General features: G+C 45.1%; 1 protein-coding gene across 1 annotated transcript in view; it reads right to left on the bottom strand.

Moving 5' to 3' along the window:
• Positions 1 to 9882: 9882 nt before the first annotated feature.
• IQCA1 (IQ motif containing with AAA domain 1) overlaps positions 9883 to 27327 on the bottom strand; it is a 95371-nt gene continuing 77926 nt past the window's right edge. The window contains exons 16-19 of the mRNA XM_053362799.1: positions 20314 to 20400; positions 14356 to 14533; positions 12201 to 12439; positions 9883 to 10554 (exon numbers count right to left, since the gene is read on the bottom strand). Of these exons, the coding sequence (XP_053218774.1) occupies positions 10420 to 10554; positions 12201 to 12439; positions 14356 to 14533; positions 20314 to 20400 (639 nt within the window). The 3' untranslated portion in view covers positions 9883 to 10419. The remainder of the gene's footprint in view (positions 10555 to 12200; positions 12440 to 14355; positions 14534 to 20313; positions 20401 to 27327) is intronic.

Here is a 27327-nt window from a genome sequence, read left to right as displayed (position 1 = left end):
ACATTTGCTACTAGCAGAAAAGTCAATTATAAAATTTCCACCCTTTAGAAACTTCCTGATGCAGGATGGACGTTAATAGAACAGTCAGTTTCACTTTGTATTACAGAGTTTTGTATTTGCTTGAGAGAAAAGGCATATTCTGTTTTCTTAATGGGCATTTAAACAATGAGCTGCACTCAGGTGTGTGTGTGAATGGAATGCTGAGGTGTGCCTATAAAGATGCTTTGAGGCATGGAGGCGAAATGGAGATCTTTTGCTGCTCACAAAGAACCGCGGTTGGGAAGGAGGACAAGCCCTCGTTACTGATGTGGGGCCTCTTAGTCTTATGTACAAGAGTTTACATTATTTTCAAAAAAACAAACGTCCTACAACTGAATACATCTGCATAAAGAACTCGAAAAGGGCCTTGAAGCTCTGCAGGTAGCAATATGCCATTGTTCTCGGCCTGAAATATCCTGCAGCCCAAAGAATGGGACGTGCATTAGAGCTTGTTTTCATTCCCGTCAGAAGTAGTGCACTTGAGGATCGGGAAAAATGACCACTGTTATTATTATTATTATTTTTAAGCAGGTACTGTATCATCAAGGCAGCACCTTCTGCTGAATAAATGACAGGTTAAAATGTGCTACCCACTCCATCTGGTCTATAAAGCCTTGGGCCCAAGGTTTGCTTTTCAATATGAGCTACTTGAGAAAATCTTTCCTGGGCTAAGCTGCTCTCACTATCCTTCTTCCTACTTCCTGTTGCTGAAATCTTGTTTTACAACCTTGGGTTATGCTTTCTGCCTTTGTCCCCAGCTGGGTGAATGCTTGCTCCCTTTAGACCTAGAGCTTTGATCCTGTTGCCCCTTGAGATGCCATCCTCTAGCAAACCTTCAGTTTGTAAGGTATAAATTTGTAAGGTAGATCTGTGGACTGGGGCCCTTTGATCTGCACACAGTAGCATCTGATAGATGTTTGCAAAAATGGAACAAGATGGGCGGGGTATAAATAATAAGTTGTTGTTATCATATTAAATCATTATTGTTGTTGTTGTTTAGTCGTTTAGTCGTGTCCGACTCTTCGTTACCCCATGGACCACAGCATGCCAGGCACTTCTTTCTTCCACTGCCTCCTGCAGTTTGGTCAAACTCATGCTGCTATCTTCGAGAACACTATCAAACCATCTCGTCCTCTGTCGTCCCCTTCTCCTTGTGCCCTCCATCATTATTATGTAGATTAATTAATTAATTAAATTTCCTGCCCTTCATGCTAGGTGGATACAACAATTTAAACATTCCCAAAAAATGCAATCACAGATAATAGGATGAGTCCTGAAAATATACATTTCAAGTGTCAAAGTCTGGAAACTGTTTCGGGAGGGTGGCAGACACATCTCTGCGGGGAGGGACTTCTACAGCTCAGGGACTGGCACAGAGAAGGCCCTCTCCTGGGATACCACCGTCCCATGCTTCTGAGGGTGATGGAATCACCAAGAAGGCCCCCTCTGCCAACCTTAGCACCAGAGGGAGTCTTTAGGGAAGGGGGCTGTCTTTCAGGTTTGGGGGTCCTGAGTCTTTTAGTGCTTTACACACTGACTTTGAATTGGTCCTGGAAATGAGCTGGCAATCAAATGGTCATAACAGCATGGGGAGACTAATTGCTTAATCAGAGCAATAGGGGATAGAGGCAAAAATGTCTAAAGCAGGTATAGTAGAAGTGACACAACTGTGTTGGATATTAGAGAGCTGTTTATAAAACCCATACCAAAAAAGGAATGGACTCCAGCTGCTTTTTCACAAGCACCCTTTCTCTAAACCTCTCTTCAAATAGTGCTAACGAAGAATGCTCAGTATGTGACTAGCCATATTCAAAGGCAATACTGGACATGGGGATCACATCCAATAATCTAGGGTTTGGCATTGCTCAGGGTCGTACTGCTGTAGGCATGCACTATGAAACTATGACTTCATGACATTTTCAGAGGTGTATAACTATCTTCTATTTTAATGCAATGCTTTCTTGAACCACATGAATCCCATCAGCTTAGGCGCATACTGTTGCTCCTCTGCAAATATGATTTAGTGTGTGCTTTGTTTATGGGCAACAAGGATTTGTGGTCCTATGTTTGGAAAGAGAATTCAAAGGTCAAATAGCATTGTTCTTTCTTCATTCATTCTCGGTACATGAAAGGCCTGCCTTGAGAGCACTGCTGAAGGGCAGTCGAGAAATGCTCTGACTAAAATACATTAAACTGTGCTATTTTATTCCTTGCAAAAGCAATCTAAAAACAATTTGTTCTCAGTTGCTTGCATGTTTAGGTTACTAGCATTTACTTTCTCCAAAGTTCAAACTATAGATAGTTTTTGCTTTCTTATTGGTCAAGACGCACAGGTGTGGAGTAGACTTGCCTCATACCTAGTGGATTTGGAAATTATGCAAATTTGCAACTGTGTAGCAGAAGGGTACGTTCTTAGCAAAGGTACTCTTGGTATTTGGCAATTGACTGATCTATATGGAGTGGTACCTCGGGTTAAGAACTTAATTCATTTCAGAGGTCCGTTCTTAACCTGAAACTGTTCTTAACCTGAGGTACCACTTTAGCTAATGGGGCCTCCTGCTGTTGCTGCGCCACTGCCGCACGATTTTTGTTGTCATCTTGAAGCAGAGTTCTTAACCCAAGGTACTATTTCTGGGTTAGCAGAGTTTGTAACCTGAAGCGTCTGTAACCTGAAGCGTCTGTAACCCCAGGCACCACTGTACATTGGTTCAATCACAGTAGTATAGACTGCATGCAATCATATGTGTCTCAAAAACTCAATTTTACACTTGCCCAGTAAATTGGAGGGGAGTTTGGATGCCTCTATGATTTCTCTTGTATACCTAAATCACTATTATAGAACTCTGAATGAGAAAATAAAAGTGGGTTTCTGGTTAGTTGGAAACAGTGAAGACAGATGACTTTGCTGGGGTTTGAAAGTGGCATATAATGTAGGGTTCCCATATTTCAGAAAAAAACCAAGCCCCCCCTGCGAAAGTTGTTGAGCTTTTTTTTCAAGAGACTTGCCTAAGATCCAGACAAAGCACTGCCTTTCTGAAATTCCCCCTGGACTTCATTTCTGCCTTTGAATGTCCTGGAAAAGCCAAACGTATGGCAGCTCTAATATAATGTATAAGCTGAACTTTTTCCGTAAAAAATAACGGTGTGAATACACATGGCTGTTTCCCCGCTTAACAAAAGCAGTTGTGCTGGGTTCATAGCAGGATGAGGGTCACAGTAAGCAGAGAAGTTTTTTAAAACCTTCCCTATGCCACAGTTCCATCAAAAATGCCCTCCAGCTGCTTTTAGCCCCACGAATGATGCTTCTATAGCTCAGTCGGCAGAGCACGACCTGGGTCTCAGGGTCTCGGGTCTGAGCCCCACATTGGACAAAAGATTCCTGCATTGCAGGGGATCAGAAGACCCCCGTGGTCCCTTCCAACCCTAAAAATCTATGATTCTATGAAAACATGAGCTTTTCTCCTATGCCAAATACCAGCTTTGGGAAATGGGGACATATTTTTGGTGGGAAAGGATTTCAACCTCATCTCCCCGCATGTCACAGTCCTAATCCTGCTTGCTCCTAAAGGAAAACAAACGAATGCATCCACACATTTCATGACACACCTGTTTTGACCCTGAATGATGGAAAGTCTGTGCTGATGTTGCCCCTCAACACGGGTGTTTGTGATGGAGCCCTGTGGTCTAAGTTTTTGTAAGAATTATATAAGCTTTGTAGCAACTCAATAAAGCCTAGTGAATCTGCAGTTACTGATCTGACACAGTCTGTTCCTTGCTTAAAGTAAAGGGACCCCTGACCGTTAGGTCCAGTCGCAGACGACTCTGGGATTGCGGCGCTCATCTGGCTTTATTGGCCGAGGGAGCCGGCGTACAGGTCATGTGGCCAGCATGACTAAGCCGCTTCTGGCGAACCAGAGCAGCGTACGGAAACGCCGTTTACCTTCCCGCCAGAGTGGTACCTATTTATCTACTTGCACTTAGACGTGCTTTCGAACTGCTAGGTTGGCAGGAGCAGGAACCAAGCAACAGAAGCTCACCCTGTCGTGGGGATTCGAACCGCCAACCTTCTGATCAGCAAGTCCTAGGCTCTGTGGTTTAGACCACAGTGCCACCCGCATTCCGTTCCTTGCTTAGGTCTTTGTTATATAATCAAAGACAGAGATGTTGCCCCTGTCTGTCCACGAATGGACAAAAGCTATGTGTTGGGAAGAATGAGGAGGGTAGTGGGTTGGAATCTGATAATTGCTAATGCCAAGGTACCATAATGGAAGCATTCACTTTGCACAATGTTTCCATAGCTTTCAGCTGAAAATGAGCAAAAGTTGCTATTGATTTAACCCCCGTCACTTGTTAGCAGTGAAATTCACCCATGTTATGTGATGGTGGATCTATAGCCAATAAGAAAGACTGCCTTGTAATGTTTCCAGAGTCCCTCCCCCATAAAGTACTCATTGCCCCCAAATCTCATTCTGCACTTGTTCTTGCTACTTACACAGAGCCTTGTTAAACACTTATGTTGTGGGATGTCTACAGCCTGGACTGTGCAGAAGAGCATCTGAGCATTTTAAAGTAATATATTAAGTGTATCCTACCTCCCCGAGTAGTAAGAGGTTTTATGGCCTGCACTGTTGGATTTAGTTTCCTTTGGGTAAGAGACACCCTGGAGATTTACAGTGCAGTGTTTCAAATATTGAAGCAGAGTGTTGAAGAGAGCAATTAGGCTCTTATATGGAGATAGCAAAACTACTGAACCTGTTTAAGATTTCCAAAACAGACTAGTTGTACAGATTGGCCTAAGACAGGGGTCAGCAACCTTTTTCAGCAGTGGGCTGGTCCACCGTCCCTCAGACCATGTGGTGGGCCGGACTATATTTTGAAAAAATAATAATAAATGAACGAATTCCTATGCCCCACAAATAACCCAGAGATGCATTTTAAATAAAAGGACACATTCTACTCATGTAAAAACACACTGATTCCTGAACTGTCCGTGGGCCGGATTGAGCCGCATCCGGCCCCTGAGCCTTAGGTTGCCTACCCCTGGCCTAAGTCATTTGCTGCCTGAGGCAAAGGACAGGATAGTTCCCCCTTCCGATTCTACCTGCAGAAGCCACCTGAACTGGCAGTTACCGTATTTTTCGGACCATAGGACGCACTTTTTCCCCTCCAAAAATGAAGGGGAAATGTGTGTGCGTCCTATGGTGTGAATGCAGGCTTTCGCTGAAGCCTGGAGAGTGAGAGGGGTCGGTGCGCACCGACCCCTCACGCTCTCCAGGCTTCGCACACCTCTCTGCAAGCAGCGGGAGCCCAGCGCTGGGCTCCCGCTGCTTGCGGAGACTTGCCTGCATGCCGAAGCCTGCGCGCGCTGAACTCAGCGCGTCCAGGCTTCGCGGACCTCTCCGCAAGCAGCGGGAGCGGTCCCGCTGCTTGCGGAGAGTTGCCAGCATGCCGAAGGCTGCGCGCGCTGAGATCAGCGCGCCCAGGCTTCGCGGACCTCTCCGCAAGCAGCGGGAGCGGTCCCGCTGCTTGCGAGAGTTGCCAGCATGCCGAAGCCTGCGTGCGCTGAGATCAGCGCGCCCAGGCTTCGCGGACCTCTCCGCAAGCAGTGGGAGCGCTCCCACGGCTTGCAGAGAGCTGCCTGTTTTGGGGCTGGGGTCGGGGGAAGCTGGAGCTTCCCCCGCCCCAACCCCGCGCCTGGGGGGGAAATAATTTTTCCCCTTTATTTCCCCCCAAAAAACTGGGTGCGCCCTATGGTCCGGTGCGCCCTATGGTGCGAAAAATACGGTAAATCTTACTGGGCCTGGCCCACACTCCATATGCGAAGCCTTTTACTCTCAGGTTCAGTTAAATACTCTCCCGATGCACTGAAGTGAGATTCAACAGCCAGGATGGTCATCTTCTGTGCATGAAATAGAAGCAGGCTCCTTTCTTCACTCCAGGCAGCAAAATGCCTTGGGCCAGCCTGGACTCCCAGCTTTCTTTCTTAAGTCTTTTTGTCTCCCAATTAAAACTTGCCACAAACTAGTTCTATGTGTATGTGTATGTGCGCACTGGACTTTAGAAGTTTGGGGATAAATTCCAGGTCATAATGGGACATTAAATTTCTTTTGTGAAATTCCTGGCCTCCATCAGACAAAATCATAATCATCAACCCATTCACAGTAATTAAGATGTTTTAATTTCATAATACCATGCAACTTTTTCTAGATTAAAAAAAGTAGTTAACTCAATTTATTGGTAAATTATCTTATGATGAAGCTCAGAATAATTGCAATGAAAGTCTGACATTCACATCATCACTACCATAATTACAGGCATTATGATTGTTCTTGCAATGAACACCCAGTAATTTAATAATAATAGAGGATATAAATAATTTAACTAAAATTTGGTAGATCCATCTCATTTACAAATGAGAACATGACATCTTCTTTTTCTAGTCACCTTGGACTAGTCTGCTGTAGATGAATCACTTCCTTCTGCCAAAAGTACTTGAGTAATTGCACTGGAATTTCTTTAGCAGCAATCAGTAAAAGGAAGGCGAAAGCATGCCTCTTTTGAAACACTCTTCAGTGAATTTCCTTGCACATTTGCTTTTAAATCATAGCCTTTTTAAAACTAATATTGTACTCATGGTGGTTCATATTTGAACAACAGAGGGTCAATGCCCTGCTTAAAAGTTGCCTCATGAAATGGTGGGTCAGTGTAACCCAGTGTTTTCATTACAAAATCTTAATGGAAAACAAGTCCCTATCCATAGTGAAGGTGGTCAGATGTTTTCCGCCCTATTTTAAGGGTGCCCGTCATGCTGTCAGGGCTCTTGGTACTGCCTGGATTGCCTGTGATGAGTGTGAGACCATTTAGGTAAAGGTAAAGGGACCCCTGACCATTAGGTCCAGTCATGACCGACTCTGGGGTTGCGGTGCTCATCTCGCTTTATTGGCCGAGGGAGCCGGCGTACAGCTTCCAGGTCATGTGGCCAGCATGACTAAGCCGCTTCTGGCGAACCAGAGCAGCGCACGGAAGCACCGTTTACCTTCCCGCCGGAGCGGTACCTATTTATCTACTTGCACTTGACGTGCTTTCGAACTGCTAGGTTGGCAGGAGCAGGGACAGATGAACAGGAGCTCACCCCGTCGTGGGGATTCGAACCGCCGACCTTCTGATTGGCAAGTCCTAGGCTCCACCCACGTCCCTGTGAGACCATTTAGACAATCACAAAATCATGACAGGCAGAAGGGCCTGAAGCGGGGGCGGGGAGGGCGAGTCTGTGGCCCTCCAAATGTTGATGGACTATAACTCCCATCATGTCATGGGTGGGCTTGGGATTCCAACAACATCTGGGGGTGGGCACATGTTCCCCCCAAAGCATAGAGGTTTTAAAACACTTTCATTTATTCTACAGTATTTGTATACTGTTTCTCAAATGATAGTGGCCTCACATATTGGTATCAAACTGGGCTGGCAGCGGCACCCAACATCCTTGGGCAGATGCTGGGTCCCAAACTGGTGATGCCTGTCCTATACAATCCCTTTAAAAAATCCTAAATTTTGTGGTCACTAGCAGAGTTCTCAAGGGATGCGGGTGGCGCTGTGGGTTAAACCACAGAGCCTAGGACTTGCCAATCAGAAGGTCGGCGGTTCGAATCCCCGTGACAGGGTGAGCTCCCGTTGCTCAGTCCCTGCTCCTGCCAACCTAGCAGTTTGAAAGCACGTCAAGTGCAAGTAGATCAATAGGTACCGCTCTGGCGGGAAGGTAAACAGCGTTTCCATGCGCTGCTCTGGTTCACCTGAAGCGGTTTAGTCATGCTGGCCACATGACCCAGAAGCTGTACGCCGGCTCCCTTGGCCAATAAAGTGAGATGAGCGCCGCAACCCCAGAGTCGGTCACGACTGTACCTAATGGTGAGGGGTCCCTTTACCTTTACTCTAGCAGAGTTCTCAGCAAGTTATACAGTGGTACCTCAGGTTAAGTACTTAATTCGTTCCGGAGGTCCGTTCTTAACCTGAAACTGTTCTTAACCTGAAGCACCACTTTATCTAATGGGGCCTCCTGCTGCTGCTGCGCCGCCGGAGCACGATTTCTGTTCTCATCCTGAAGCAAAGTACTTAACCCGAAGTAATAGTTCTGGGTTAGTGGAGTCTGTAACCTGAAGCGTATGTAACCTGAAGCATATGTAACCTGAGGTACCACTGTAGGTGGCAATTCTTCCTGCCTCCACCAACCCCTCGCTTTAATGTTTTGCACTTGGATCCTGAGGCATTGGGTGGAAACCAGCTGGAAACCTACAAGCACCAGTGGCAAAGTTTTTTGTAAAAAAAAAAAAAAAGAGGAGGGGGAGCCATCTGGAGGCCACTGAGAAAGGCCTGCAGCCACCATTGGTGGTGGAAGCAAAACCTAAATCCACTGTAAGACTCTCCCAAGGGCCCACTCAAAACTGAAGGCCTTGGTATCAGTTGCTTTTAACTCACAGAATCTCGATTCCATAATGCATGCAAAAATAAAGCTCTCATTTGGGTTACTTACTTTTTTGCTGCTCTTGAAGATATGAGTGAAGCCTGTTAATACAAAAACTCCTTTAGTGAAAGGCTATTCTGCTGCCTTGGTGCAATTGCACTGGCTGCCACTTTGCTTCCATGCCGAATACAAGCCACTAGTTTTTACTTTTGAAACCCTGGGCTCGTTTAGGTCTTCTGGAAAGGGATTCCTCTGCATTCCTTCCTTCACTGTAGTGAGAACTTTCTCCCATGAGAGGCGTGACTAGTTCCTCACAGTATTGACTTGAAAGACATCTAATAAATATTACGTTATGATAAGAAGGGTTGGGCTGGACCTACGTTGGGCTGGCTGCAGCAAACTTTAGGTGTCTGTTGGAGTGGTTAAAGGCTGTATCTCCACCTATGCTCAACCTGTATACTTGTAAATAGGCACAAACATTATAAAACGCCAGAAACCTTCCAATGCCCTCATTCAAAGGAAGCAAATCCTGGAACTTCTCACTGCTTGGAAAAGGGAAGTGAGCATAACAGACAAATGCCCGAACCTGTGCAAGGATACGGGGTTTGGATCTCTGTCAATGAGGGAAATCAGATATGTGCTTTTCCACACATAGAAAACGAGACATCAGGAGGCAGGCTTCTAGTCTAGCCTTTGTCCTGACACGCTAGCTTCTCTCTCTCTCTCTCTCTCTCTCTCTCTCTCTCTCTCTCTCTCTCTCTCTCTCTGTGTGTGTGTGTGTGTGTGTGTGGTGGGGAAATTTATATGGAAGGGCATTCAGTAATGCTCCTCCAGACGTCCTGTTTATGGAGCATCCATCCTGATCTGCTTCTGCAAAGCTTACACAGGCGGTTCTGGTCTTTATCGAGTGTTCATTCTGATTTGCAACTAGCATTCATCTTGAATTTGTTTCTGCAGTTAAAATGAAACCACTGCCCCCCCCCTCCCGGTAAGTTATACATAGTGTCACATTCTGAACTGGCTGCATCTTTTGATATTATTGAAAGCTGCATGTGCATCTAGTCATTTGCTTTGTATATTATGAACTCCAGCCAATCCAAACATTTATGAAATTTGGACTCATTGGTTCTGGAATCTGTGGAACCTGAGACCCAGGCAGGCCCCTGTAATTTTAAAAATCATCATCATCTATGTTCAGTGGTTTGGATACCATGTTTCGAAATGGAAGTTAAATTAAAATAGAAAATAACCTTTTGAGCTCTGAACATTTTATTGAAAAGTAGAATACATCAAGACGTACAGATACATACAGATTCTGAAAAAGTTTTGTCAGGCATAAACATATATGACCTATAACACAGAGAAGCATCCCCATAATGCTGCCCCAACTTCCATGCCCAAGGAGTGGGAATTTGTGTGCCTCCCTCTCTCTACACTGACAAGTTCTTCAAGTTCTGGAACTTCCCATTCACTGCTCAGCTGTTTGTGGGCTGATGAAGAAAGTGGAAAGTGAGAAATGGGGCTTTGTGGAGCCCCAAGGAGATTCCTTTCCGTGTGTTTAAGCTGCACCTTCAACGGGGGGAGCGTGAAGGAGGAGGAGGAATGATAAAAAACGAGCGTCTAAATATGCAATTACATTTTTAGGCAGATTACCATAAATTTAATAATACATTTGTAAGAATCCGCCTATCCTATCTGAATTTATAAGAAATAGTCTAGGTAGCAAGAGTAAAGTTCAGTGGTCACTAGTTTACCTTAAAGGATTTGAGCGTCACACTGATGCCTTGTTCAATACATTTTTAGATATAGGCTGTTCTGGGATATCAAGCAGGGAACTGTGGTTTCAAAGGAAGACTCCCCCCCCCCCATCCATCCAATAGGTAACAATGCTATTAGCTGTGTTGAGCAGCAAGCATCCGCTCCTACTTCTTCTTCTTCCCTTTCTTCTTCTTCTCTTTCCCCTTGTCTTTTCCCTTCCCTTTCCCCTTTCCGGTATCTTCATTCACGGTCAGCGACTTGATTCGAGCTTTCCCCAAAGGAGTCCTTGCATACCAAGCCTACAGAATCAGACGGAAATAATTTTTTTAGAAGCTTGAAAGTATGCAAGTAACATGTATTTTTCCGCCCGCTGTAGTCCTTTTCTGATAAGAACCCTAATTGTGGGTGGTTCATGGAGAAGCGGCATCACAGTCTTTAGATCTCCTGAGAACGCTATTATAACGAGAACAGTAGCAATCATCTGCTTGAAGTGGCTCATTAACATGAATACATAGCTGTGGTACTTAAGTTGCTATAGTTATGATAGCATTACAATCTCTGTGATCAACCCTATTTCCCAGGGTATATAACTGTAGTTGAAAATTCTGTTCTTTGAAATTTGGCAATGTCGCAAGATGAATGAGTGAGTTGGGTTATCTGATTTCAGTGAGCGGGGAAATCATTAACTGTTTGTCGCAGGCTTTCCTGATTTTCTTTTTTTTTTACAAATATTAAACAAGGAATGTCAGCTAGGAATTTTAATAGTGTTTTTGTTTTTTACAAAAATGAAGTAGATGCAAGCGGGCAATGATTACAATTAGGTGATAGAAAATTTTAAAATCATTTTGCAACACTTGGTTTTCAAATATTACAGTATATGGGAATTCTTTGGCCTTAAAACACTGCCGGTATCCCAAGAAGTAGGAAATGCCTGCTTTTGAGATGGGTCTCTTTCTCGACAGAATGAATTCATCGGGTATTCATCTCAACAAACTTGGGATAATGGATATTTCTTATTGTGGACTGGCACTCTTACTATAGGCACGTCATGTAAGGCATGTCATGTTTTGTAGAGTAATAATAGAAAGTACTTCTGTTATTCTAAAGTGGGGTGCCTGATTCCAAGATTCCTGATACAAGAAATATTCATTTGAAATGTGACTGTGGACTGGACTCAGGAGAATCAGAGGTTGCTGGAAGAAAGCTTAAATATAAACGTGATAAAAGAATAAAAAATATGATGTTTCTACATGTACTGATGAGACATAGGCTAAAAGCTAGATAGCTGGTTTCAGTGCATGTTGGTCATATTCAGTGGGATATTTAACTCTTTGTAAATACGGGACAGTTGTATAACCAATTAATCAACAAAACATTTTCTTGCACCAACAGATTTTGCCCTCTCATCATTTTCTCAATATGGTTGGTAGAGAATATCAGCTTGCATTCCACATTATTGTATTTCCTTCATTTATTTTTTAAATTTGTATCCTGCCCTTTGCTGGAAGACATTCTGGTGGGTTATACAGTATGTAAAACACGGTAAAAGGCTCATTCATATATTGTGTACAGGATGCAGTGGGACATCAGGACTGACCCCACTGTACCACCCTAGTTCACCTCAGTAGGGGAATGTAGTATCTACATGCAATGTGTGAGAACGGATTGCAAGGCAGGTGTGCAAGATGCTGCGGAGTCTTTATCCCTCCAAATCAGGATGGTCAAAAGATCACAGGTTATCAGGCATATCTGCACTGCATACAACACACACAGCATGCCGGCATCATGCCAAATCTGTGGAGGTGAAGGGAAATCAGGATGTTAACACACACCTCCAAATATATGTTGAGACCCTGGGGGCAAACCATACTCTTGAAAGTGCTGTGCAAAACTCTGTTTTTCTATTTAATTAAGGCAAAAAGGATTATCACCAGGCAAGCACTACCTTATATGTTTCTTCCTCCTCCTTGTAAACTGGATCCTGCCTGGCTAGGCACACCAGGAATTCCGCAGCAGTCAGTGGCTTCTTGTTCAGCTGCATCAGGCGTCGTTCAGTTAAGACTGATTGAACTGCTTTGACTATGTGTCCCTGAGTGTAACCATCAGAAACCTGTGCCAGGCAGCTGATGTTCAGATTTTTGGAGAATACCCCTCCATTCTGCTCAATGACGTGTTTCCATAAAACTGTCCGATAATAAAACACAATCAGGTTATGACCTGAATGTTCAGAAACCTGCTTGTGTAGCAGTAGCAACTCTAGCAACACAATAATCAGTTTAAGCATCTGACTGCATGTCTACTAATTTAAGAAACAACTAGAATGTCTGGTATCCTATGCTGACTTTCTTCAGAAGACTCTGAATGGACACTACAATTAATCTCAAAATTGTGGTTTCACATATCCTGATGCAATATTTTTTTAAAAAACTGATACAGGATGTAATAAGCTATAACCTTTGTCTGTGTGTGCAGGATCATTCCCAGGACTGGCTCATCCTGCAAAACTCTCCCCAAAGGTAAAAGTACAATTGCTTCAGCACAGGTCATATGGCTGTTGGAATCTGCTCTGACTGTGCTTATTTCAGTTGCTTGCTTTGAAAATGAAGGCGACCAACTATGTGGCAACTCTACAGAACTGTTCTATAAATTGTGGTTATACCACTCCTAAAACCCTGGAGAAAATTTGGCTACCCATTTCTCCATATTTGACTAAGATCCCAGGGCAAATCATCAGTATGAGAGTGATCAGTCATAGCAGCAGTATGCAAATGCTGCACAAAGAACCGTCCCTCTGTAAAAAAAAAAAATGCCCCAAATATAACCCTTGGCCTACTTTGCATGTACCATAAAGAATGGTTTAGGACAGAGGTTCCCAAATTTATTTGGCTTTAAAAGGTAAAAGTACCCCTGACCTTTAGGTCCAGTCGTGGATGACTCTGGGGTTGTGGCGCTCATCTCGCTTTACTGGCTGAAGGAGCCGGCGTGCAGCTTCCGGGTCATGTGGCCAGCATGACTAAGCCACTTCTGGCGAACCAGCGCAGCACACGGAAACGCCGTTTACCTTCCCGCCGGAGCGGCACCTATTTATCTACTTGCACTTTGACCTGCTTTCGAACTGCTAGGTGTGCAGGAGCAGGGACCGAGCAACGGGAGCTCACCCCGTCATGGGGATTCGAACCGCCGACCTTCTGATCGACAAGCCCTAAGCTCTGTGGTTTAACCCACAGCGCCACCCACATCCCTCTTATTTGGCTTATGGACCCCTTAAACAAAAACACAACTCATTGCCCCCCTGTGCTCAGTCCAATTCACCCCAGGGGCAGGGCAGGTTCGGTGTTGCAGCCCGCCTGCTAAATAGTCAGGCAAGCTATGATCCACTTCCCAGGCTGAGTGAAGACGAAAAGGGTTCACCCAAGCCCAGGAAAACCTCTTGCATTGAGAACAAGCACCAGATTCAGGGGAGGCGTCTCATCTCAACAGCACTCCACTGGCAGGAAGTGTCATTACACAACCGATGAAACAGTTTTTCAAATTTTCTTCTTTCTTTATGCTTCCACCACCCTGTTACTATTCTCCAATGCCCCCCATTGCACCTGAGGCTCCTGCCGCCTCCCAGGGGACAGTATTGCCCACTCTGGGAAACACTGGTTTAGGGCCTCAGCTTTGCATGCTCCCTCTCTCCTTGTCTCCTCTGGAGATCAGAAACTTTCACTTCTGTTTCAATTAATGGTGGTGACTTCTTACGTCTGAACGCAGACAAACTGCAGCTCATCTTAACTTTTATTTAGTAAAACAAGCCAACGGTTGACTTTTACTGTGCAGCCGACTACTGTATAGTCTGCTACTCCTGATGGTGTTTTTTTGGAGGGGAACATGTTACAATACGTAGTCCAGGGGCCACCAATCATTTTGTGCCCATGGGCACATTTGAAACCCAGAGAAACTCTTGTGGGCACCACACACACTGCAAACAACTCTGTCTAGAATGCATTTCTGACAGCCTATTTAATAGAATGCAGTCTTTACAAATGTTTTGAGCGTGTTTGCATATAAATTAGCTTTATGTAAACAGCACATTCATCACGTTTTCAGATACTTGCCAAATCTTGATGCGTAGTCTGGCCTTGGAACCAGAATGATTTTCTTGTAAACTCTGCAAAAGGGTTTGAGGTCTGCATCAAAGGGACGCTTACTGGTTCCTACTATCAAGACTCTGTCTTCAATTTTCAGGGTTTTCAAAATTTTAGGAAGTTGCTTTTTCAGTCGTCTGGGTTCCAACTTCCAGATCAAATACAAGTAAGTGAAACGTTAGATAGGAGCAGGTATCATATGTGAAACTTTTATTTGGACCAATATACGTTTTTAGAACAAACTCACTTCATTTTATGATTATGAAAGCATAACTTGATATTAGACTTCTCATATATTTGAGGAATAGTCAATTCTATTTGGCAGGACTTGTGTTGATTACAGTAAAGTAAAAGCTTTTTTGGGTAGCCTGTTCAATCTTCATAGCACAAATATGTGACATATTTGCTAGGATTTGTCACGGTGATTCTGTCCTTCCTTTTCTTGCTTAGGCTCATTTACAGGTTCAGACCCACCCTTGTTGAATTTACAAATTAAAAACTCTGCCTTGAGACGCTTGCTAAAACTAAGGTTAATATTCTTGGAATAATTGCTAGTCATTCTATTTATATATCTGCTGAGCTGCACTGTATCTAGCGACAGTATCAAAGTAATGTTCTTACATCATTATTGTGATGTTCCAATGTTACAGTAAAACATATGCTGCTACTCCAGCACACTTTGGAACAAAGCTATTAATATACACAAGAAAAAGTGTGTAAACAGATAGTTTTTAAATTATGGAGTCATTCGCATACCAATTACACACAGGTCCTGCTATCTGCACAATCACTATCTGAAAATTCACTTATCCGCACTTAAGAGAATTATGCACAAACCTCACTATATGCCCCCACAGATTCACTTATCCAAACAGATGAATTCCTTACTTCCTTTTTTTGTGCTTTGCTAGCCAGCGACGGCCATTTTCAGGTAGAAATCAAAGGGTGGGGCAGATCAGACAAATCAAAGAGGAGGAAAAATCGGATAAATCAGGGAGCTCAGACATCCCCCCCTGCCTTTACCTCTCTTTTGTGGATTGGCTGAAGCCATTTCAGGAAGAAATCATTAAGAGAGTGGGGCAGGGAAGAGAGCAGACAAATCCCAGATTGGAAATATTTCAATTGGAAATAATGGAAATTGTGGACTCGTTATGTGAACACTCACCCAATGAATGATTTCCAGGAAAAACATTGTGTTCGCTAAGTGGGACCCACATGTAACTATTAAGTTAAAATACTGTGGCATACTTAGGAATAAAAAATACTCAATCCACAAAAGAATATACTTGATCTCTGCTGTATCTGTGGAAAACTTGGCTTAGATAGGGAGAAGTCTTGTGTAACAAGATTTCAAGGCTAGAACCCAGGAGTCAAAGTACAGCACTAATCTTTAGCATGGTCCTCCTGTCCATGCTAAAGAAACAGTTATTTTCAAAGCACAACTCTGAAGCAAGTTTTTGGTTTAAATTAATTACAAGTTTGTAAGTGCTACAACTAAATTTGATAGATGTACTAGTAATTAATTGGATGGTGCTTTGGTATTCTGGATTGGGACTGGAGTAAGGGTTGCTCCATTCACATTCAGGGGACTTCAAAGGTTCCCCCTTCAAGCAGCAGCCCCCATACGCCAGAAAACCCTACCTAAAGTTAGGGGCCTCATTAGAGAAGCATGTCACAAGGTACAGAATGATGTTTCACCTGTCTTCATCTCTTACAGTGCTATATGTACATTCATTCAACTAATTAATCCCCCTTTTCAATATTTCAAATTGAATTAACTGCCATGGAAAGGAGAAGAGGAAGTGGGTAAGAACCAGTCAATCAGCACTCTGAACAGAAGCTTCTGAAAACAGGAAGAAGCAGCTATTCCTGTATGTCTGATCAAAATGCCCTCTCCCAGCAGACAGTGATAGACGCCAACTTGGATGACTTTAAAAGAGGATAAGACAAGTCCTTGGGGGAGAGGCCATCGATGGCTACGAGCCAGGACGGTTGGAGCCAGCCATGCTTCCGAAAACCCGTTGGTGGAAACCAGGGGAGGGGAGAGAGTGGGGGGCTCATGTTCTGCTCCCTGTTTGGCCACTGTGAGCACAGGATGCTGGACTAGACGGGCTATTCTTGCATGTAACACGGCTACCACTGAATGGACTCTTAGCTTTAACCAGCTTTAATAACTCAGCCAACTCTAAACACTTATTGCGTTCACTAATATTGATGGATGAGATTTAATCATTTGTTAAATTCTCCCTTTGAAATCAATGTGCTTCATTTTGACTTGATTGCCTTCTATGAACCTTCAAACATTTACACACAAAGGGTACAAAATCAACGCTTGGTCAGTTTAAGTGTTTATGTGGAACAGTTTGAGATTAACGGACTCTTTCACTTTAGGGCATGAGATACAAAACATTTAATGGATCCCCGGCAAAACATTTAATGGATCCCCGGCATTGAATGTGTTGGCCTAGTGTGGGGCTCTGAGGTGAGCTTGGCTGTCTGGCTGGTGTACCGGCCACCTAGCGCACCAGCAGCTACCCTGTCAGGCCTGCTGGAGGCGGTGGCTGGCTGGGCCTTGGAGTTCCCTAACCTATTGGTTTTGGGGGACTTCAACATCCATGCTGATGCCACTCCCTCCTCACAGGCTCTGGACCTGGTGTCTTCCATGGCAACACTAGGGCTCTCCCAGTTTGTTTCGGGCCCCACACATCAAGCAGGCCACACGCTGAATTTGATCTTTGGCGCCGGTATAGATGTGATCATGTCTCCTTTGATGAAAGTGCCATGGTCTGATCACTACGCTCTGAAAGCCAGGATTGACTTTCCACCCCCACCCTGCTTAGGTGGCGAGCCGATTTGGGCTCGCCCGCAGAGGCTGATGGACCCTGATAGATTCCGTCAGGCCTTGTGGGACCTTGCTCCCCCTGGCGACTCATTGACTGAGCTTGTTGAGGGCTGGAATACCCAGCTCCTGGCAGCCATCGATGAGATCGCACCTAAGCGCCCTCTGCGACCCCACAGAAACCGGGCTCCCTGGTTTACCGAGGAGCTTCGGAAAATGAAGCGGAATCTCAGACGGCTAGAGCGAGTATGGCGGGGTGCTCATGACGGAGCCTCAAGAACATCTTATAGGGTTTTTATGAAAACCTATGAGATGGCAGTGAAGGCCGCTAAGAAGTCTTACTTCTCGGCCTCCATTGCATCCGCTAGCTCTCGCCCGGCACAATTATTTAGTATAATTAGGTCTTTAACGTCCCTTGAAGGACAGCCAAATTTAAATAACAATCTGACACACAGCTGTGAGGCATTTGCGAGCTTTTTTGCGGAGAAGGTCCTGTTGCTCCGCCATGACCTTCCTGCCAATTTGGACACAATAAATGAACTGGAGGCCCCTCGACTGTCCTCGGGTCCAGTATTGGACCACTTTGACCGGATATCTCCAGCCGATGTCGACAGACTCCTCCAAGCTGGAAAGCCCACCACCTGTCCTCTTGACCCGTGCCCGTCATGGCTGATTAGAGCGTGTCCAGATGAGGTGCGGGCCCCCCTGGGGGATATCATCAATTTGTCCCTTGGCACCGGGATATTCCCAGGGGAACTGAAGGAGGCTGTGGTGCGTCCGCTCTTAAAGAAAACATCATTAGATCCCTTAGATCTGTCCAATTACCGCCCGGTTTCGAATCTCCCATTCCTGGGTAAGGTGATTGAGAGAGCGGTTGCTGAACAGCTTGGTAGGTTTCTGGATGAAACATCGGCTCTCGATCCATTCCAGTCCGGCTTCCGCGCTGGTCATGGGACCGAGACGGCTCTGGTCGCCCTAACAGATGATCTCCGCAGGCAGCTGGATCGAGGCGGGTCAGGGCTGCTGATTCTTCTAGACGTGTCAGCAGCCTTCGACATGGCCGATCACGAACTCCTAGACCACCGCCTTGCCGACGTGGGGATCCAGGGCACAGTCCTCCAATGGCTGCGCTCGTTTCTCTCTGGTCAGGGACAGAGGGTGGCGCTTGGGGGGGAATTGTCATCGCGCCACTCCTTGGTGTGTGGAGTGCCTCAGGGTGCGATTCTCTCCCCGATGCTTTTTAACATCTTTATGCGCCCCCTCGCCCAGCTTGTTCGGAGTTTTGGGCTGGGTTGCCATCAGTATGCCGATGACACCCAACTCTATCTGTTGATGGATGGCCATCCTGACTCGGCCCCAGACACACTGACCAGATGCCTGGAGGCTGTGGCTGGATGGTTACGTGGGAGCCGGTTGAAGTTAAATCCTTCGAAGACAGAGGTCCTCTGGCTGGGACGGGACGATATGGGATTGAGGGGGCAACTCCCATCTCTTGCGGGGGTGCAGTTAGTGCCAGCACCGTCCGTTAAGAGTTTGGGTGTAATCTTCGATACCTCCCTCTCTATGGAGGCGCAGATTACAGCTATAACAAAGGCGGCATTTTTTCATCTCCGCCAAGCTAAGCAGTTGGCCCCTTATCTCTCTCGCCCTGACCTAGCCACTGTGATCCATGCGACGGTCACCTCCAGACTGGATTATTGTAACTCGCTCTACGTGGGGCTGCCCTTGAGACTGACCCAGAAACTCCAGCGGGTGCAGAATGCCGCGGCGAGACTCCTTATGGGATCTTCGCTGCGAGACCACATTCATCCAGTGCTATATCAGCTGCACTGGCTCCCGGTGGAGTACAGGATCAGGTTTAAGGTGCTGGTTTTAACCTTTAAAGCCCTATACGGCCTAGGACCCTCGTACCTACAGGACCGCCTCTCCTGGTATGCCCCACAAAGAAACCTACGGTCTGCAAATAAAAACATCCTGAAGGTCCCAGGCCTCAGAGAAGTTAGGCTGGCCTCAACTAGAGCCAGGGCCTTCTCGGCTGCGGCTCCAATCTGGTGGAACGCTCTGTCAGAAGAGACTAGGGCCCTGCGGGACTTGACATCTTTCCGCAGGGCCTGCAAGACAGAGTTGTTCCACCAGGCCTTTGGTCAGGGCGCAGCCTGACTCCCTCCTCTGGCAACCTGCACAGAGTTTTGCTTAATGGTTGCCATTAACTTGATTTTAATTAATTTTTATAATGAAATATTTTTAGAATGTTGGTTTATTTGATTGTTTGATTATTTGATTGTTGTTAGCCGCCCTGAGCCCGGCTTCGGCTGGGGAGGGCGGGATATAAATAAAATTTATTATTATTATTATTATTATTGGCCCAATAACACATGCAGCTTTATTCCATGAGATCAGTGTGGCAAGCTGTTTATGCCAACTTTAACCAGTAGAGGGCATTAGTCACCTCATAGCCAGCTTCAACATTTACATGCAATTTTTGAAAAGCTTATCTCAGATGTCTCTGCAGTTACACCTAGAAACGACCAAATTTAGAACTAAAATCAAGGGGTAACATCTGTAGGATTAAAGCTTCTTTTCAACTAATATTTCACTAATAGGCAAATTTGCTATTTTCATTTTATCATGAAAACAAATGATGAATAGAACGTAATTAAGACATACTAATGAGTAGATAAGAGTTTCAAGATCTGAAGCTTGATACACCTGTGCTTGTTCAAGACTCACATTTCAGCATCTTATATGTAACTGATTTCTAAAAAGTAAAAAATTCAGATTCTAACAGCAATACAAAACTGAAAATTTGGTTTCAATGTTCTCCATAAAGTCACCGTTACCTTTACTTTAAATCTCGCCTCTCCTTTTTGCCTTTTAAAATGATTTTTCCATTTCCATGGTGCCCAGTGAAGAATTCTGTATAAGCCAGAAACTAGCATATGTTTCGTGACCAACCAATGGAGGATGAGGCAGTCTGTTTTTCAAAGGAAAAACAAAGACTAGCCACTCAGTCTTGTGATGCTGTGAAATGCTATCTTTTGTTTGTGAACCTGTGATTCTGCTACTATAGTATGGAAAACTGGATTTACCTCCTTTTCAGCTTTAGGCACCTTCTTGTAGAAAGTTTTCTCCGCGTCTCCAATCCATATGACTGATGGTTGTAGCTGTTTGGCGACCTGAGAGGTGAAAGAGTTTCACGTCATAACATTTCAACATACCAGTCAGGCTAAGTGAAGACGAGGGTTCTGCATCTTGACCCAGCACCATGGTCCAGGGATGGGAGCTTTTTGTGCCTTCCCAGACCATGCAGTATCTCCCTCATTGACTTCAGTCAAAGGAGTCACAGCCAAGGGAACGACTTTCAAATGGGGCTCCTTCGGCTGCTGAGGAGGAAGAGAAGGAATCTGGACGGGACTGGAAGGCAGAGAGGAGAAGGAGCAGGAGCAGGACTCGGGCTGGGCCAGGGAAAGAGACAGAGAGAGAGGGATAAAGACTCAGAGAGATTTGCAGATATGAAGGAAGGATGGCTGATGTGAGGAAGGAGGGAGGGGGAGAGAGGAGGACCCTCCCACGGCACCCTTGACCATGGGCATAGCCAGGATTTTTGTTGGGGGAGGCCAGGCCTCTTGTTTGGGGGGAGGGCAGAGCCTCAGTTAGTTTTGTATTTTTATTGATTTTTATTGAGGGGGCAGCTGCCCCTCTCTACGCCCCTGACCAATCATTAAGTCACCCAAGGGTGCTGAGGCACACAGGTTAAAAACTTCTGCCATTGCCTTTTCTTATCCCAAAGATACCCCGCACCAAGGTAGTGGAGGTTTAGGATCAGAGATTTCCTTCTCCTAGATGGGCTCCTTTCCCAGGTTGATGAATCCCATCTACCCCTCACTCCCTCTATAGAATGTGCAGAAACAGCCTTCTTGACCTTGTCCACTCAGTCTTCACATGCAGTGGAAGTCCCTAACTCACAGAGGGTTTGAGATGCATCACCTGGTTTAGCCGGCCAGTCAAAGGCATTTCCTGGGGTGTGGCTGCGGTCACCTGCTGACAGCTTCCAGGAGCCACAGGTGAGAGCTGAGTGCTCCTGAGGGTGGGGGCAAAAGGTGGACAAACTACCCCAGAAGGAGCACAATGCATCCCCTAACACCCCATTCACCCTGCTGAACCCAAGAACATTATAAAATGCACGCTTTAGCTAGTACATAATAAATTCACTGATAATTCTACCAATTTATTCTGTTAATAATTCTAGTTAAAAATATGGATTTTTAAACTATGTGACTTTGGAATTCCTATTTTTCCTTCTCTTCCTGCATTTTTGTTTTTTAAATACATTTGTTCTAAGGAGCTGATCAGTTATACACACTGTACAATTAAGCTTCTACAGTATAATCAATATTGTTAAATAGACAGGTGCAGATCCTAGAATATTACTGTCTGTTTTGCTGTTAAATAACCTAACGCAAAACAGGGAGTGTTCCTACTTTATATTAACTTAGATAAATCATCTATCTGATGGCCTCTATTTTCTAGTTTACAAGAATTAACTATTAATGAGCAGATTAGCCTATGTGTAGAACAAGGGTATTCTGTTGTCTTGATCTGACCAAGAGTCTGCTGTTCTGCTGTATTTTTTAACCAAATGAGACACCCACAATCCATTGGTATCTAATTGAAATTGTTGGCAGATATGTAGCAGACTGTATGTTCCAATGAAAGTACTTCATTTGAATTATCCATGAGTAGTTTGAATCTATGTATAATTAAATGGACTATGCAATTAATTTATAATTGAAATTTTATTAGAGTGCTTTGCTCTTCCATTTTGTTGCAGCCACCAGCAGATGGCTCCTTAACCTTTCTAATACTGCTTTAAGTGAAGACTCTGATAGCATTTCATGGCAGATGAAGCTTGTTGTTCTCAACTGTTCAGCCTTTGTTTCCAGGAAGTGTTCTGTAAACCAGCCCTTTAATGCTTGTTTAGCAGAAGTTTATTCCTTTGTTGCTTGTTCTCATGTTGTGATTGCAGTCTATTTCTATTACACAGAAGTAGCAATAAAAACAGCTGTTTGAGGCTTCTATTATGTGTGAGCAATTTGTAGCCTCAAGACTATTTCTTAATGTTATATTTTAAAACTGACTTTATCTCAAGGTTGCACAGAAATACTTTACACATCCAGCAATATCAGCCGAAAAAAAGACTCAGACACCATATAACCATGCTTTTAAGCAGAGAATTATCTCGTGCTTTGCTCAATATTCACAAGAATAACATTTATACCCAGAAATCTGGCTGTATTGTGGTGTAAGTGTTCAATTGGCAGACCCTAATTCATCAAATACTAATAATATTTGCAATTATTCAAATTATTTTTCTACTACTACTACCAGATACATTACAAATACATGGTCAGAAAAAACCAAAAGGATTGCAAGTTATCATGAAGTTAAAAGGCAAGTCTAATTATTTGCTTATACAGATATAAAGTGATATTAACTCAAGATTTATTCTATGGATCTGTTCCTTTCTACTTGATCACGGATGTCAAACACAAGGCCCGCGGGCCGAATCCGGCCCGCCAGACCTCGTCATGTGGCCCGTGTAGCCGCCGCCGGCCGCCAGCCTTCACCTTTTATTCTCACTTTTTTTTTTGACACAAGAAAGCCGCCTCTTCAGCGCATGCGCGGCAGCCTACAAGCCAGAGAACGTCTGCCCTCTAGCGGCGCCGGCCGTTCTACACAGGAAACCTCCACTTTACATGCATTCAGGAAACCTCCACTTGTTTTTATATTGAGCGCATGCCATCCTGTGATGTGACAGATCCAACGGCTGCCTGAACAACCGGCCCTTTGAGGGTGACCAAACTGCTGATGCGGCCCCCCGATGAATTTGAGTTTGACACCCCTGTACTTGATGCTTATAAGATACTTATACTTAGTAATCTGTTACATTTACTTCAGCATAATATATACCTATTTTCCAATGTCATTGGCCTGGTCACTAACACAATATAAATGCTATACTTGTTTGTTTACTCAGCTTTTATAAAATAGTGACATTAACTAAGTCTTTCCTATGTAAATATATAGTGGTACCTTGGTTCTCAAACTTAATCCGTTCCAGGAGTCCGTTCGACTCCCGAAACGGTTCGAAAACCAAGGTGCAGCTTCCGATTTGCTGCAGGGGCTTCCTGCACTCAACTGGAAGCCACATTGGGTGTTTGGCTTCCGAAAAACACTCACAAACTGGAACACTTACTTCTGGGTTTGCGGCGTTCAGGAGCCAAAACATGCAAGTACCAGGGCGTTTGAGAACCAAGGTCCAACTGTACTTGCATCTCAAGATAATGGAAAACTACCTTTGACTGGGGAAGTAATGAGTGCCTTCTACAATTCTGTTTAAATTAAATTTAGCTAGTATGTTAACTGGTATGGCCAGCTGAAAACCAGATGATTATAATCACCTGTGATAATTTTGAACACACCAGTGTATAACTTCTAGTGCCCAATCTTTCTGGAAGAATCAGCGAATTACAAGTAATACATCATTTTCCCAAACTCCGAGGGTCAGTGCCTCCCTCCCAAAACCCAGGGAGACAAAGACAATCATTTTTTTTTCTTGTTACCAAACAGTAAAATGTATTTACATTTAATCAATATGCTAATCAGGTGGTTAACTGAGTAACCACACTTGTTAAATTTAAATGTGCATATTACTAACACTTTAGTACAAATGTTGTATTCATTATAAATGAATGACAAGTAAATTTGCAACAAAAGTTAACACACACACTGGCTAAAAGACTGCATAACTTGTTCCACAAAGCCAAGGTGTCCTGTTCTGGGAGCCACCATTTAGGAAGGATACTAACAAACTGGAACATGTGCAGAGGACAGTGGCCAAGAGGAACAAGGGTCTGGAAACCAAGCCTTATGAGGAATGGTTGAAGGAGCAGGGTCTGTTTAGCTTGGAAAAGAGGAGACTGAGAGGAGATATGATAGTCACCTTCAAATACCTAAAGGGCAGTCACATGGAAGATAAAGCAAGCTTGCTGTCTCCTACTCTGGAGGGTAGGACTTGAACCAATGGCTTCAAGTTACAAGAAAGGAGATTCCGACTAAACTCTAGGAATGAATTTCTGATGGTAACAGCTGTTCATCAGTGGAATGGTCCCTCCCTGGAGGTTGTGGATTCTCCTTCCTTGGTGGTTTTTAAGCAGAGGTTGGAAGACCATCTTCGTGGATGCTTTAGCCGAGATTCCTGCACTCCAGGGGGTTGGTGTCAGGGAGAATCTGGAGGATCAAGTGACAGAAGAGGTGGAGCAGGGGCTCGGGGCTGTGGAGCCCTTCAACCACCCAGAGACAGAGGATGTGGAAGAGAGGGTGGAGAGTAGTCAGGGAGAACAGGGGCTCAGGGATAATGCAGAGCCCTTCAACCGCCCAGAGGCTTGGGAAGGGAGCTCAGACTCTGGAAGGGAGGGAGCTTTCAAATCAGCACAGACAAGGAGGGAAATGAAACGTAAGGATCAAAGACGTCTTGTGTGATTCCCACACTGTTATGTACTGAGTTGAATAGGATTCAGAATGCAGCAGTCTGATTGGTCCTAGAACAATGCAGCAGTATGATTGGTCTGCAGGAGCCACCCAATCCAGCTCCAGATGGAAGTGAATCCACAACCTGATTGGCCTACAGGAGAATTCCGGAATTAGCCAATCACATGCAGACCATTGTGTAAATAATGTATATAAAGCAGATACCTTGGGGGGGACTTTCATTCCTCCTCACCACTATGAGCTGAATAAAGAGCATGAAATCCAGTCTCAACTCCGAGTATATTTCACACACCTACTTTGTTGGTGTGGGAATCGTAGGAAGCCACTCCTCGAATCTGACTCAACGTGTTCGGACGCGTAATCCTGAACTGCAGCTGTTTCTTGTACATATGTAATAAAGTCTGTAAATACCAAGCTGACTGTGCTGTACAATACTATGATTCTATTAGTTCTTGAACAGCAGCCACAGTATTGCTCACTAACCACCTTTGAAAAGTTTCAAAAGCAAATTCTGGGCAATTCTAAGTCCTAACCTGCAATGGTGGGAGGGCGGAGGTTTCTGTGAGGAACCAGGAATCCAGTTCCTCTTCAGGTGATGGAGCTGAGGACTCCAATTCGGAAGGGATAGGGCATGCAGCAACGCTGCTACCTGACACACCTGTGAGATCAGCATCCTTCTCCCAGATGATGTGGCTCTATTGTGATAGCCTGGGATTCGGGCTCAAATTCAGACCCAGAGGAGACTCAGTCTGCACTGGATCCTTTGCCTCAGGCATCATCTGTACCAAGCCTGGGGCCTGATCCTGAAGAGTCCCAGTCTGCACAGGTTCACCTGGAACAAACACCAGCTGGGCCAAGTCAGGGGCCTGAGCCTGCCCTGGCTCCAGATGCGGGGATGACCTCGTTGCCTCCAGCTGGGCCATCACTTACAGCTGCTCCACTACCGGTTGGGTCAGGGGAGGCTGAGGCGGCCCCTGGGTCTAGTAACTCACTGATGTCTCCTGAGCTGCAGAGACTGAGGTCTGAGAGAAGGAGAGACCTGAGTACTCGCAGGAGGAGTGCTTGTCTTCGAGTGAAAGAGGGAGGTGAGTCTCTGGGGGATCAGGACTGGCCGCTACCCCAACAAAGATAAAAGACTGTTGGACCCTGCCCCAGGTTGCGGGAGCAACGTTGCTGTGTGCTAGATCCTGCCTCAGATCCTGTACCTGTCCTTGCCTGGTTTCCTGCCTCGCGTCCTGCCTTGGCCCTGTCGGACTGACTCCTAGCAGAACCTTCGGATTCTGGACTGGTCCTGGACCACGTTTCCTGGGTTACCCCTGGGCCCAGCACATCTACTACCCTTGGACTCTACTGAAGAACCCGTGAGGCTAGAGTCTCCCCTGCTCTGCCACTCTAGGAGACTGCTGGAGAGGGCTGAGTCTCTTTAGCACCTTTCAGTACAGGTGGTGCTAACCATTAGATGCAGCTGTGGCTGCTAGATAAGGCTGGCGGGGGTCACATTTGTTCCTTGCTAAAGCAACATTGGAGCTCTGAGTTCCTAGAAAACAGCCTGAGCCCTGAGTTCAGCCCAGACCCTTCTCGCTCTTGCCTTGTCTCAGTCTGCCCTGCACCCAGCATTGAGTTCTGCCTTGCTTTGCCACAGAGCTCCCCTCTTCCACCAGAGGCCCTGGATGCAAACACAGAGTTGAGGACGAAGTTCTGGGCCTCCTTGTTTCCCCCATCTAATTCCATCAGCTTCACGTGCCCATCATTTTTATTTAGAAAGCCTATCAGTTCAGCTTAGGGCTTGGTTGCTCACCCTTCAGCCGAGGCTCACAGGGCAGTTTACAGTAAAAAACACAAAAATACACAACATAGTTAACAAAGTATAAACCCTCCTCACACAATTTAAAAGGACTGCTTAAATAGCCAAAGGGGTGGGAGAAGAGGAATGTTTTTGCCTGGCGCCTAGACTTATGTAACAAAGGCACCAGGCGAGCCTCCTTACTTGTTTTTTGACAAAGCCTGTAGCTTTGAACAATATTTACAAAAAAACCTTATAAAAATAAATATTCAGATATTCTACATTTGAAGCATATTAATGACTTGGGCTCCATGATCACTGCAGATGGTGACAGCTGACACGAAATTAAAAGACGCCTGCTTCTTGGGAGAAAAGCAATGACAAACCTAGACAGCATCTTAAAAAGCAGAGACATCACCTTGCCAACAAAGGACCGTATAGTTCAAGCTATGGTTTTCCCAATAGTGATGTATGGAAGTGAGAGCTGGACCATAAAGAAGGCTGATCGCCGAAGAATGAATGCTTTTGAATTATGGTGCTGGAGGAGACTCTTGAGAGTCCCATGGACTGCAAGAAGATCAAACCTATCCATTCTGAAGGAAATCAGCCCTGAGTGCTCACTGGAAGGACAGATCCTGAAGCGGAGGCTCCAGTACTTTGACCACCTCATGAGAAGAGAAGACTCCCTGGAGAAGACCCTGATGTTGGGAAAGATGGAGGGCACAAGGAGAAGGGGACGACAGAGAACGAGATGGTTGGACAGTGTTCT

This window comes from Podarcis raffonei, chromosome 1 (genome assembly GCF_027172205.1).
Source record: "Podarcis raffonei isolate rPodRaf1 chromosome 1, rPodRaf1.pri, whole genome shotgun sequence".
Classification (NCBI taxonomy): domain Eukaryota; kingdom Metazoa; phylum Chordata; class Lepidosauria; order Squamata; family Lacertidae; genus Podarcis; species Podarcis raffonei.
Note: the sequence above shows the minus strand (reverse complement) of the source record. Positions and strands in the feature narration are given on the sequence as shown.